Here is a 14,742-nt window from a genome sequence, read left to right as displayed (position 1 = left end):
CAGGACTGTATACTGAAGTTCTTTACAACATAAATCAACCCATGCAAATGACACATTATGACACATCTGCAGTCATTTCGATAAAACATGTAATTATGTGTTTTAAGATTGGAAGACTGACACACCATTACTTTCTATTACTCATTCATTATGCCTCCCCTGGGAGAGGCCCTGGGTGTCCCAAAACATAGGAGACTTTCTTTTGCCTTTAACGATGGCAATCAGGTTGCGTTGATATTAATCTTAGGTCCTTAGGTCAATGTCACCCAGATAGAGTTCATGTAATCTGATGTCGAGAGTTAAAAAGAAACGTATTTTATACTATATTGAACTATACCAATTTAAATGTTATGTTAACCACTTAAGCTCTATTCAAATCTTCAAAACAAAATTAAATCTACATACACAACACGTTCTGAGCGTTGTGAGCTTTGTTGCAACAAATTGTATACTATTGAACTATACAAATTAAAATGTAGGCTATATTAAACACTTAAGCCCTATTTAATAAATACATAAATAGCTGATCTACAAGCTCACAGCGTGCCGCTTGTGAGCTTGTAGATTAGCTTTAATGTGATTATTATTATTTTATTTTTTTGAAAATGCCCAAAATTGGGACTTCAGGGTGAAAGTGGTGAAACTTCCCTGGTTAACCACTTAAACCCAGCATCCGTATTGTGGGGACATAGCCGATCGACAAGCTTTGCGTCGCGTTGTGAGCTTGTCGATTGGCTATTTTCAGCGACAGCTTTCCCCACAATAACAGAAAACGGAAAAGATACTAGTATGGAGCCCTGAGGGACTCCTCTCAACCATATGCGGTTTAAGTGGTTAAGCCCTTTTTAGAATTTTGTTTTTCGCCAATCTACAAGCTCACAGCGTGTCGCTTGTTGTGTGCTCGTAGATTAGCTTTATTGTGATTTATTTATGTATTTTAGATTTTGAAAATGCCAAAAAATAGGGACTTCAGGGTGAAAGTGGTCAAACTTCTATGGTAAAAAAAAACAAAGCACAATGTTCAATGAAAAGATGGCTAACAAATATGTATGGGCAAAAAGCTACCCCATGCTATCCCAAAAACCACACAGTCGCGCCTGCGCACTGAGCAGCACATTCACCACATTGGAGGAGATTCCTGCCTGGAACTCTCGGGACTCCCTCTTTCTTTGGTGTTTCGTCCAGGTGGGCGTGGTTAAATGCCTAAACCTAACCCTAACCTCACAAGAAAATATGCCTTAACCCCACACTGGTTCCCAAACTTTTTGAGTCGTGAACCAAAAAAGAGAAATTTGATGTCTTCCTATTGAGTGATTAAATACTTTATTAGCAGTTTACAAAAAAAAGCACAGGAAAGTACAGTTCAATACAAGGTCTGCTTAGAGGATTTTAAACCCAAGAAAGCTATGGCTTGTTTCCATTGGGGTCCTTTGTACTGATTGACGTATTGATTGATTGATTTACTTTATTTAGTAAGACATGAGAAACAGTACATGGAAGTACAATTCACAATACAAGGTCTACTAAACTGGATAACTCATAAAAGCACTAAGCTTGTTTAAAAATGTGTTCCCACGCACACAAACAGTTGGGGGGAGGGGATATCAAAAAGAAAAATATGTACAGTAAACAGTTGGGGGGGGGGGGGGTAGGCTTTGATACCCAAACTAGTGAAAATAGCCGATCTACAAGCTCAATGCATTGCGACGCTTTGTACGCGTTGTGAAGAAATACAATTTCTAAAGTTTTATTTGATATATTTTTTAATGGAATTTCATTTTTTTTGGGAAAAAAATTAAAATCTTTTGTTTTCTTTTTAAACGAGAAGTTAAAAAAGGGATGTTTAATTGCGAATCGCGACAGATACAAATTTGTCCGCGACCCACTGTTTGGGAACCACTGCCTTAACCTAACCTCAAAACCACGCCCACCTGGGCGAAACATCTGCGAAAGAGAGAGTCCGTGGAACTCTATCGGAAGTTTAGCCCAAGTTGTAGTGATTTAGCCGAGCGAGGCTAGTAGCGACCCGAAAAGACCATCCGACCCGAAGTCAAAACTCGCTTTTCGGACAGGAAAAGCGCACTTCGCCCGACTTTTCCTCCATATATTGGAACACAAGGGACTGTTGATGGATTTAAGCCGTTTTTTGTCGCTTTGTTTTCGGCAGTTATGAGCGTTAGGCACCGCTGAAAGAAGTTGTGATTGTTTTTTTTTGGCGCTCGAGCGACGCAGAGGAAAGATGGAGGCTATGTTGGTCTAAGCTAGGCTAGTAGCAGGCTAGGCTAACGCTAGCTGGTTGGTTCAACTGGCGTTGTTTTGTCACAATAACCTTTTGAGTTGGAACCGTCTTTTTTTTTTTACGGGAAAAGTTTGGATGCTTTCGTTGAACCTGACAACGGTAAGAACTGTTTTCATCAAATAACACTTATTTTGTGTGTGTATGTATGGTGGCTGCCTAAGCAGACGTTTAGCTAAAAGCTAAATGCGTTGGTGTATCCCAGCCGCTGTAATCTCGCGTAACCAGCCCAACGTTGCCATGTCCGCTTATTATAAGCGACTTTGGGCTTCTTCTACTGTAATGTTGCTTGTAAATATTAGTAGTTGCTGTTTTTGGGGCTTGTTTCTAAAGTGTAAGTTGCTTATTTGGGCTTGTTTACGATTTTGTATTGTTATTTAAACCAGTGGTTCTCAAATATTTTCATGTCAAGGACCCCCAAATTAATATGTATTTGTCCCCTGCTAACCCCCATCTGTAAATGTTTTGTGCCAGGGACTCCCGTACCAAATTTGTGTTGTTAGAAGAATGTTTGAACAAATATTTCAAATTTCCCCCAAGATTTCTTTTGAAAATAGCTGATGAATATAGATTTAAAATAGTTCATGTGGCCTAATAGTCGCTTCTTTTTGGCTTGTTTTCATGGAACTGGTTGCTTATTTTTCTCACACAACCTGGCATCACTGAAGTGGACCTCCGTTTTTGCAATACAGTTCTGTTGGTTACGCGAGATTATAGATTAGCTCTGTGCTAACTAAACTAGCTGCCATTTACACTGTCGTACCACTGCAGTGAATGGTACTTTACAAGTTGCAAAGTTGTCCTTTTAAGAGTAATGAGATGTTTTTAATGAGTTTTCCCAAGGTAGATAATAACAGCCGGTGCGACTCAGTTGAGTCTTGACTTTTTTGATTCTTGACAATCTGATTCTCCTCTTGTCTACATCAGTGGTTCTCAACCCTTTCAGGCCGTGAAACCCCCCAAAAGAATCTTATTTGAAATGGGGGGCCCCCCCAGATAAATATTGTGAAAATAGCAGATCTACAAGCGAGGCGTTGTGAGCTTGTAGATCGGCTATTTTTGAATGTTTTGCCTCTTTCTTATATTATTTGACAATTTGGCCAGTGTTTGACCAGTTTTTATTGTATTGTTTGTTGATTGCTTTTGATGCAGTAATGGTCTTTTTCTTTAGGTATTAAAAAGGTCTTAAAAGTCACTTATTAATTGTCACTTTACTGTCATCTGGGGGGGACCCCCCCCCCCCCCCAAATCATCAGGTTGAAACCACTGGTCTACACGATGACTGGTAAACACCCCTAGCTGGCTAACATAGCTGAGCGAAATACTTAAAGTTAACATTTGAAGATAAATTAAATGGTATAGATTATTGTTTGTTGCAAATTTATAGACCATCTTATTGTATTAAAAACACAAAGAACGTAAACATCCCTGGTTTGTTAATGGACCTTTGTCGCCAACGCAAAGTATTTTCTTCCATAAGGTTTTTTTTGCATCTTTTGCTGACTGGTCACTTGAAACCACCTCCCAGGGATAGTTTACACAAATCAGTTTTTTGCTTGCTGTTTTGAAGAAACGGGTAATTCGTGATGATGTCAGTTTGTCCGGTCTCTGCTTGGGCGCACATTTTGCTAATAATTTATGCAGGCTAACACATCTCTGATTGTCCCCCCCCCCCACTCCCCGTACAGAATTGGTGTTCATGTTGGGAAAGGGTCAAAAATCATGAGTGTCCCTCAGCCTCTGAGGATGGAACCAGGGGTACTGGTGGCAGGATTTAGGTGAGCAGATCTCAATTAAATACATTTGTTATGAGTTAAATGAAGATGAATGGGATACAACTGAGGATCTTGGAAAAGCTTGAATTGTATTAAAGACCATTGGGGGGGGGGGAATATGTATGTTTACTACTCTTACCACTTTGTTCTCGTATAGTAATTTATAATGTTAAAGAGTATTAAATAGCTCTATGCCAACCTACTTGGCAGACAAATTGCTGTACCACTGTTATACAATGCAGTGAAAATCAACCAAGCTCTTCAAATCCACTCATAAAAACAGGTTCTCGAAATAGCTTTTTCTAATGGAAAATGTGTTGAAACTCTGTTTTCTTTTGTTGTTGTTGTTGTTGTTAAACTTGCACACACCCACACAGATGCTTTGGGATCATCAGTATGATTTACAATTAGATTTTGATTGAAAATGTTACATTTCAGACATCTGATGGTGCTCTGAAGAAGCCATGGGTAGCTGTTTAAGCTGTCCAGAGAAAGAGTCAATCCCAGATAATCATCAAAGCAAATTCAAGGTGAGTGCCTGCCTTTGCCTGTCTCAACACCATCTCCATAGTGAGTGGGAGTCTTGTCAACCCACACCCAGGATTATTCACTAATGACTGTGGTTGACTTGTTTCAACCACCAACCCAGCTTATTCTGCTTACTCAATACCTTACTAGATGTGAGAACAAACTCCTGCACTCTCTCTTTTGTATTTAAAATGTTATTGTGAAAAAATGTGGGGTGGGAATTGGCAACAGCCACTAACCAAAATGTTGGTTAATTTTGGCTGTGGCTGACTAAAATTCTATATTTGACCAGCCATTGTGGCAACATGGCCACTGTTTATAGTTCTTTTCTATTCTAAAAAAACGTATGGTTTGTAAAAAAAAAAAAAAAAAGTCTAACTGACAAGGGAAATTAATGACCTGCTGTCTTGGTTAATGGATAAAATGTTAAAGAGTAACAAGAGAAACATTTTCAGCCTGTCCACGCCTTCTACATAGATTTTGAAATAAACCAAAGTGAGATGGAGGTGTATTGGGGGAGTATAGGGCCGATGAAACAAAGTCATTGGGTGAAAGTCATCCCAGGCAGGCATAGATGTATGGGCTGGGTGGAGTTGCACTCGATTTAACTGAATCTGTTCTAAACCACAGCACCTCGAACACACAATGAGAATTTTTAAACCCAACAATGAAAAGACTAGTTTGCATCACACATTTAACGACTGACGTCCACAGATTGCTATTGCCAGTTCAGATTGAACTACAGGATCACTTTCAGATTTGTCCAGATCCCAGTCGTAGACATCAGACGTGTTGTTTATAATTGTGACTGTTTGGAGGTTCGATCGGGAGGCTGCAGATGAATCCGAAACCCACACACGCGACAAGAATATAACAACAATGTAACGTGTGAATTCATGGCGATCTGCTCGGTCTCGTCAAAGATGTGTGATCGATATCGTGTTTTTAGGCAGGGCTAGAGGAAGCAGTAGGGTCAAAGGTGGCAGCACTTAGACATTAGGCCTGCATTTTGGGTTTTAGGATGTATTCTAGGAGGTGTTGAAACCATGACTAGGGTTGACATGTTTTATTATGTGTGTTACAGCTCAGAAATGGTTTAGTGTACTCTTTAACTACTATCCCTGGCCTTACACTAATGTGGTTTAGTAATGTTTAATAACACATTAGTGTATTCTTTAACTACTATGCCTGGCCTTACACTAAAGTGGGTTTAGTATGTATAATAATAATTCACCTTTTCCTATGTCTCTCACAAGTTTCCCTGTTAACTTTAATTTGATCTCTAATCCCAGGGCAGGAAACAATATTTTTTCCCCCATCATTCTACAGTAGCTGGTTCTTCCCCAAATTCACCATCTACTGTCACAGCACACAGGCTTTGTCAAATTGAATTGGAGTCCAGATGATGGTTGGTTGTTAAAGTGGCTGATTAAATTGAGTAACTAACATGTCACAGGCAATCTTCACTGATCTCTTCCCCTTTTTTTTTTACCAAGGACCACCAGTCTATTATATTTGTGAGAGTGGCTGCCCGCCACAAAGTTTAAAGGGTGAATTTGCATGAAAAAACAGTACAATAGGATTGAAGTTGATAATGGTGGCCATGTGTCCGATTGAGTTAAAAAGTAAGATTTTTGTAAGACATTTGAAATTCATACAGTTTTTGGCGCATTGCCGCATTCATTGGAGGGTTTGGGCCGACTGGTCTCAATTTCTCACCATGGCATTTGACCGAGTTTAAATGTGTGTGCATGGCCTGGACCGCTGGCCTAGCGGTCCGGGTACTTAGGCTCTGACAGCGCGTCGCGGGTTTGTTTAAAATTACCAATAAAGGCAGAAAATCTCAAGAAAAACTAACCCTTAAAAATAAATAAATAAATGTGTGTTCAGGTGATCAACGTGGATGACGATGGGAACGAGCTGGGCTCAGGTGTGATGGAGCTGACGGAGGGCGAGCTGGTCCTCCACACCCATCGCCGCGACGACGTCAGGTGGCCTTACCTGTGCCTGCGTCGCTATGGCTATGACTCCAACCTCTTCTCATTCGAGAGTGGCCGGCGCTGCCAGACCGGACAGGGTACATGTTGAAATCACTGTTTTCAGTAGGGGTGCAACGGTTTATGGTTAATATTTTGTTTTATTTAATTGTCAAAAGAAAAAGTGAAAATAGCCGATCTACAAGCTCACAACGCGTCTTGATGCGACGTGTTGTGAGCTTGTAGGCTGTCTATTTTCACAACACCATTGTTCGAAGTATAAAATAATGTGTTAAGTGGTTAACTGATTGTTGATATATAATAATTTATTCGATAAATCGAAAAAGTAATAAATAGATTAATCGCTAAGTAAATAATTGATAGTTGGAGCCCTAGTTTTCAGTGTCCCTCTCGCCCTCTCGGTATTGACATCATGATGATGAAATTCATACAGGGCTTGTTGTAGTTTTTACCATTATTTCAGTTGTTGTTTTTGTTCTTGGAAAAGAAAAAAAGTTACCGGTAATTTTCTACTGGACTCTCTTTTGACCACGGGGGAGTTTGTTTGATTATGAGTTTACTGCATGGCACATTGCTGCGTTTCAACTCCACTCACTCATTTATCAGTGTATAAATGTAAAACCAAACCTTTTTGCCATTATCGCTGAGATGCATAATTTACTAATGTTAAAAGCTTCGCGGTCTCATTTCTTATAATTATTGGGGGAGGGCTAAATATACTCCTCAGTGGGGTGTGTTGTTGATTTGGTCATATTAGATGTGCAGTTGTGACATTACCTGCTCAAATCACCTTATTTCTAGCCAACAGTGTAATCTTTGCATCGTTGTGCTAGCCAATCTATCACAAATCACATGTTTCTGCTACTGCCATGACACACCTTTTGCCATTGTTTTTGGACCCCATGCTTTCTTAAGGATGAGGTGGAGAGAGAGAGAGAGCTGGGGGTTTGTAGGGGTTCAGTAGGTTCTTGTGTGCGGTAAGTCTCAGGCACGCTGTGTTCTTTCCCCCATCTCATAACATGACCACCCAATACTGTGACCTGTCATCCAGTATTGATCCCCTGTACATGCTGGTGTGTCTGTGGTGTTATCATTGGACTGGGAATTCTACCTTTTTTCTTTATAGTGTTGTGTGTTATATTCCCCTCCCAGTGTGAAGCGTTTCCTTGCAGTTGCAGTGATTATTATCGGTCTCAATGAGACGGGACCATGTGTGGTTTGTCCTTGATGTGTTTCCATACCCTTGGTTTGTGTGTGCTCTAGTAGCCGTCTTCGATAGCACTGTGCACCCATTGTCTTCTTTACCACTTTCAACCTGGCGTTTTCTTATTTTTTTGTAGCATATCTACAAGCTCGCAACACGTAGCATCGCAGGCTTGTAGATTGGCTATTTTTTTACTGCGTGACAACTGTTTGTGTCGTGTGACACTGTCGTGCTACAAAGTATATATCAGGCTTTAGCGATTAAACTCTTAAACTCCATTTTAGTGCCTGGTTTGAGAGGCAGTGGTTAAGTTTGGTAACCATTTCAGAGATCATCATATAGTTTCGGCAAAAAATTATAATTTGTTTTAATTTGTTTGATTGTAGTCTATTTCTCTTAAATCTATGGCCCTTTTCTGGCTTACATCTCATTCTCAATTATTAATAGGTCTGTAATTTCTGTGGACAATATTAATTAATTCAGTATTATCTCCATATCTTTGTCAGTTATCAGACATTTGTATTGAGATTGAGATTATTATTATTACAGTCTAGTTCAATGATATTTAAGCTCCGTAGAACCTAGTTTTCGAGGAAGAAGATTTTATCTCGATTATTTATGTAAAATTGTCAACAAAATGGACACTGAGGGACACAAAGATGATGATGTGTGACCTGTACTCTTTGGATACTGACTTGTCAATTCCCGCTCTGTGTGTTTGTGTGTGTGTGTGTGTAGGGATCTTTGCCTTCAAGTGTGCCCGGGCGGAGGAGATTTTCAACATGTTGCAGGATGTGATGCACAGCCATAGCATCAGCGTTGTGGAGGAGGCCGTGCTGGAACCCAACCACCAGGCCCCCCACACACCTCACACTCCTGCAGGTATTCATCCGTCTTTACAGTCTACCTTACACAGTCCTCACACTGCAGCAGGAATTTAGCGTTACAGTACACCTAGGCCTGTCACAATTATTACATAATCGGCTAATCGCAATTATTTGAGATAATCGCAATCATTTTCATAATCGTTTCCATGTTGAAAAATGTAATGGCAGATCTACAAGCTTACAAAGCTCACGTGTAGCTTGTAGATCAGCTATTTCCGCTATCTTTGGGCGGTGAAACCGCCCCTATATGTGAGGTTTGGAAATTGCACCCCCCCCCAACCCTGCGCTGTGATTGGCCACCAGTGTACCCCCCTAACCCTGCACCGTGATTGGCCAATCACAGTCTATTCAGGACTGTGATTGGCTAGTGAAACATGACACATGTGCATAGCCCTATAAATAGGACTATGCACTTAAAAAAAACACATTTATGTTTTTTTTTAAGTTAGGGGTGTACAATGGTTGGTCCACAATATTACTTTTCTTTAAGTGAACTTCCATCACTGTGATGACCACTGTGACCACACCGCCCACTTCACACTGGGTGTGATTTTTTTACATATTCTTGAAAGTATAATATTATTAAATGTGTCAGTAATTTCTTTGTATATTTAAGTTATTTGTGATATCTGCCCTGTGCAATTTGTGACTATGAAGCCTAAAAACCAAACAGAAATATATATAGTACACACCTGCACGTATTCATCTTTACTGTCTACCTCACACAAACATACACCACACACTCCTGCAGGTACACCAGAGTGGAAAATTACATTTTAAGTACATTTAGTCTGTCTGTCTGGCGGGAGGTTAATTTGTCTATCGTACATGCCTCTTTGGCAGCCATCATTTAAGGGTCATGTTTTATTTTAAAAGCCCATCTTGTAGAATTGTGCAAGTGGCAGGTGAATTTAGAAATTCATTAGTCACAAAAACATGGAGTTTCTACCCTGGACGTACACTCACACACATACCACATATTTCAACAGTTAATCACATACATTCCTGCAGGCACACATGAAAGCACATGTACACCCGCCTGCAGGCAACACACACACACACACACACACACACACACACACAAGCAGTAATGCAACAGTCATTAATGGAATCTGTGCGTGTGTGTAGCTCTGGGCTACTCCGTGCCCACGGTGCCAAATGGTGTGACCAGGCTCCCGTCTGTGGGCGAGGCCCCGTCTCACCCCTCCACCCGCCATCCGTCTGTGGCCAGTACCCGCCTGCCCTCGGTGGGGGAGGAGTCCACACACCCTTTACTGATGGCTGATGATGCGGTAAGATGACAATGCACACAGATTAACTTGTCAGTAGCAGTAGTTGTAGTGATATTAGAATCAGCAGGAACAATAGCTGTAGAAGTAGTGTGTAGCGCTAACAGTATAAATACTAGACGCGTCGCAATTCAGGGCAATTGCAAAGTGTGGTTGCGCCGACGCGAGTCGCGGGTCGCTGCCGCCGGGACTCGGGGAATAAGCTGGGAGGAATACCGTCGGAGGCCGCGTGACGTGCCATTCGAATCGGGTGTCAATCGGATCCTGCCTTCGTGATACATGCCGTTTTGATTTTAGGAAATAGGCCCCTCCCACAAATGTAACGGGCCAATCATATTGTCACGTCACTCCTGATATCACTTTTATTTCATTTTGAGAGGATTGATCCCCCCAAAAATCATATTTTTGCATCAAACGGTTACGTTTTGTGCATTTGTGGCGCCCCCTATGGGTCAAAGTGGAAATACTTTTGGGGATTCGTTGAGTAAACCACCCTCGATATGTGACTCAAATTTGGGATTGACTGGACGTTTCGTTAGTGATTTGTGGCCTTTTTTGTAAAACGGGCCCCTTCCGCTAACTTTGGAAGCCATTTACGGACGAACGGTATGGACTATCAAAATTCTGTTTCACTCCAGATTATCGCATGGGTCCAGAGATAATGTGTACCGATTTTTGTGAAATTTGGAGAAAATATGTGGGAGGAGGAGCTAAAAGTGTGTTTTGAAGAAAATTCAAAATGGCGGAAAATCTATCCTGACGCAAATGGGCGTGGCCTATATGGGGAGTTGCGTCATGACCCAAGGAATCTAGGGGCTACGGTTCAAAAGTTATAGGCCAAAAACGTAAAGTGGGCTGTTATAGCGCCACCATGAGGCCGAATGGTGTGATTATTTATTTAAATAATTTCGGACTAAATTATAAACCTCCCCTCCAAATCTGGTAACTCTAGCTCTTACGGTTTCTGAGAAAAAAATACTTGAATTTGAGTTTTTTCACTTTTCCATTAAAGTGGATGGGGACATTTAATGCACTAATAAATCAATATCAATAAAACTATGCAACCAATCTCTTAACAAAATACAAGCAGACGATTCCCGGTGAGGCCGGTCATTTTGACATATGGCACTAAATTGGGAAAAATAAACTGTGGGAGGAGATGCGGTTGAAAAAATTGTTTATCTAGAAAGAATAAAGTTTCTGTAAAACAATAGTCTGGTTGCCCATTCGGGCAACCACACTAATTAGCAGTAATGGAGTCCTCTATTAGCGCAGCAGTATCATAAATGCAAAGTTAAATTCACAGTGAAAACCTGTTATGTTTGTACTGTTACATCAACATTCTCTTTTTCTATTGTTGCGTCAATATTTCTTCAAAGTCATGAATATGTCTTAGATTTTAGAATTTTGTAAAACAGTCTTCTGGAACAATTTTCAAATCAATCTGTACTTTCAACTATGAAAACATAAATCATTCAAAACCCTAGAAAATAGTGGTATGCTTTGGAAAATGGACAGCGTAATGTATATGTTAGTCAAAGAACATGCAAATAAAGAACATGCAAAATAATAATGTGTAATATATATATTTTGTAATCATTTGGGGACCTCAGGTACACACCTACGTCAACACCACAGGCCTTCTGGAGGACCAGCCCAGCCCGCTGACGGCTACCACCCCTCTGGAGAGCCCCGGCTCTCCCCAGTCCCAGTGCCCCCCAACTCCCCCACCACCTCCCCGGGTCCGCACTGAGCCCCTGGCCCTGCCCTCGCAGCCGGAGCCCCAGGTACTGATGGAGCCCGAGGGGGTGCGCTTTGTGTTGGGCCCCACCCCCGCACAGAGGCGGGAGAAGGAGAAGCAGCTCCAGCAGCCGGAGGAGGGGGAGGAGGCTGGGGAGGGTGAAGGTCATGAGAGCGGGGAACCTGGAGAGACTAACGGCCACATGGACGCTCAGCAAAGTGCCAAGGAGGCCGCCGCTGAGGCTGAGCCGGCCCACACACACTCCAACGGCTCTGCCTCTGCATCCAGAGCCTCCCCCACCTCCATCACCCCCACCCCCAACCCAGCCACGGCCCCCCGTCGCCACCGCCCGCCCCCCCTCACCCCTGACGTTCAGAATGTCAACAACTCTGCCCAGCGACGGACGGCCCTGCTGGATTACGAGAACCTCCCTGCGTTACCGCCTGTCTGGGAGACCCGAAAGCCCATCTCCGAGGAAGAGGAGAACAGCCGCGGGGGCAGCGGTCTAAAGACGCCCTCGCTAAACGGCTACAACCACCACCACCATCACCACCACAGCCTGCTCCACCACTCCTACAGCCACCCGCTGTCAGCCTCCCTGGAGCCCTCCCACAACTACGTGAACACAGAGAACGTGACGGCTCCGCTCAGCGCCCATCGGCCCGACACGGCCCGGCGCCGCACAGAGGGAACCACCATCTTCAATTTTGACTTCCGCCGACCGCTACCGTTCAGCGGCCTGGCGGAGCCGGCGAAGACTCTCAACTACATCGAGGTGGAGATGGACAGTGGCGCCGGGGCCAGTGGGGGAGGGGGCAGCAACAAGGGAGCCTCGGACGGCAGCAACCCCCACACGCCACGCACGCCAACCTCCCCTCTACACCCCACCACGCCCACGCGACGCACAGAGCTGTACGCACTCATTGACATTGAGCGCACGGCCGCCATGTCTAACCTACAGAAGGCTCGGCCGCGGGACGACGGAACGTCGCGTAAGACGCGGCACAACAGCACGGAGCTGCCCACCAAAAGCACTGTTTGACCTACGCACCCCCCAAAATTAACATTTTTTGTCTCTAAATACGATACGATACACATGATTGGCACAACGTGATGCCGTCTTTATATTCTTATAATGGAGAGACTTTGGAGATGCTGAATATTGAGAGACTCCGTGAGGAGGAAAAAGTCTTAAATTAGTTAACAGACTTCTTTTTTTTGTGCGTGTGGTTACCTGTAAAGGAAAGTTCAGGTAGACCAAAAGAAAGATAAAAAAAACATGTAAACCCTAGGTACTTGCCATATACCAATTTATTCCTATGGTAATATCATACCTCTTTTCCTTCACTCATTCTACAGTGCATTTGGGTTTGTTTATTATGTTAATAAGACTGGACTGCATTCCTCCTCCTCCTCACCCATTCCCTCTCCTTATATGGTACAAATCAGTATTACTGAACAAAGCATTCCATTTAGCCTTTTTTTTTATATGATTCACTACATGCTGCTGTAATTTCAGTATCTAAGGATGACATGGTACACTACATTATGTTTCTGACTATGTACAGTAGATTCTGGCACAATAAATGTCTGTTCTGTTTTTATTTGTACTTTAGCCGATAAGAGGCCTGTCTTTTTGTTTTTAGTTCGATCTCATTATCTAGTCAGATTGCCCAGTTACTTATATTGTGTCATGCAGCAGGCTGCCTTGGGTTTGTAGTGATGGGACCTAGGCTAAGTAATTGGGAGGATTTCAGAGATGCAAGATTTAGAGGTCAGTTTATTGTACCATAAAGATGTCAGTGCTTCTGTAAGTTTTTTTTTATTTTTTAGATGGACTCAGGAGTGGGATGTATGAATCATATGAAAACTGATTGCAATTGGGTGACACAAGCAAGATTTACTGCACTTTCAAAGAATATGCTAATAAATTGGCCTCATTCATTTTAGCTTGCACAAATGTTTCTCAGTTCACACTGCTGAGTCCAACCTTAAAGCTACAATCCAGAAGTTTAATAGCCGTCGTTTCCCTCTCCCGACATCGGTAGGTAATTTCAACCATGTCCAAACTACAATAAAGATGGCGGTGCATCTAGTGTCCAGTCCGGTGCTCCACTTCAAATGTTGACATTGAACCACTTGTCCTAGCCACACCAGGGTCTAAATGTATTAATGAAATAGTTGGGAGACCACCTCCAACCATTGCAGATGTAGTTGTATTGGCATACATACTCCATACATATTGGTTCAAACGTTATTTTAAAATAATTCCCGGATTGTAGCTCTAACGTCAAATTTGATGGCACCATTTTGTCCCAAATGCCCCATCGAATGAAAAAAATTTGGGCTTATTTTGAGTTGTCACCCAAAAGATGACCCAGAGTAGGTTTTAGATTTAATTGAACTAAGTTAACATTTATAATGCAAAAGGATGTGTAATATCTAAGGTTGCGTCCAAAATCACATGTATTGCCTACTGGATAGTATGCTTTCACTTCTGACAGTCATTTAGCTGCTAGGCTTTCGGACATACTAAATAGTATGTTAGTATGCGATTTCATACTCTTCTGGAGTAGTCCTTTTTAAAATGACTGGCAACAACCGTTTACTATCATGTAAAACTGTCCCGTTTCATATTTACTCTAGCTCAGCTAACAAAGGCACCAATTCCTTGTGTACCAAACCTCCCCTACACAATCTTAAGCTCTGATATACATACTATATGGCTGAGTCATCGTGACATGAGTGGGATGACATCCCGCTAGGCACAGTAGAAAAGGGGAAAGCGCAGTCACGGATGAGCGATCTCAGTAGCACAGCGACTGGCTCTGACATTGGGCAGTGGTGGAAAAAGTACACCATGTAGAAATACTGTTAAAAGTAAGTCTGGTATTCAATATATTTTACTTAAGTAAAAGTACTCTGTGCAGAATGTGTTGAAGTATTTTGAGCTTGTAGATCTTTTTTCAAATAGCTGAAGTATATAATCTATAAAGTAACTAGTAACTAAATACAATATTTGCCA

At 42.1% G+C, this 14,742-nt stretch overlaps 1 protein-coding gene across 1 annotated transcript; it reads left to right on the top strand.

Annotated features, from left to right (window-relative positions):
* Positions 1 to 1,972: 1,972 nt before the first annotated feature.
* Positions 1,973 to 13,666, top strand: frs2a (fibroblast growth factor receptor substrate 2a). The gene is made up of 7 exons (XM_080438763.1): positions 1,973 to 2,398; positions 3,985 to 4,074; positions 4,510 to 4,601; positions 6,490 to 6,676; positions 8,539 to 8,682; positions 9,816 to 9,979; positions 11,590 to 13,666. The coding sequence occupies exons 3-7, from the start codon at positions 4,536 to 4,538 to the stop codon at positions 12,757 to 12,759; spliced, it is 1,731 nt and encodes a 576-aa protein (XP_080294889.1). The 5' UTR covers positions 1,973 to 2,398; positions 3,985 to 4,074; positions 4,510 to 4,535; the 3' UTR covers positions 12,760 to 13,666.
* The last annotated feature ends 1,076 nt before the right edge of the window (positions 13,667 to 14,742 follow it).

The sequence above is a fragment of the Gymnoscopelus braueri genome, assembly GCF_963280865.1.
Source record: "Gymnoscopelus braueri genome assembly, chromosome: 9".
In the NCBI taxonomy this organism is placed as follows: Eukaryota; Metazoa; Chordata; class Actinopteri; order Myctophiformes; family Myctophidae; genus Gymnoscopelus; species Gymnoscopelus braueri.
The sequence above is the reverse complement of the archived record's forward strand: the minus strand, read 5'-3'. Positions and strand labels throughout refer to the sequence as shown.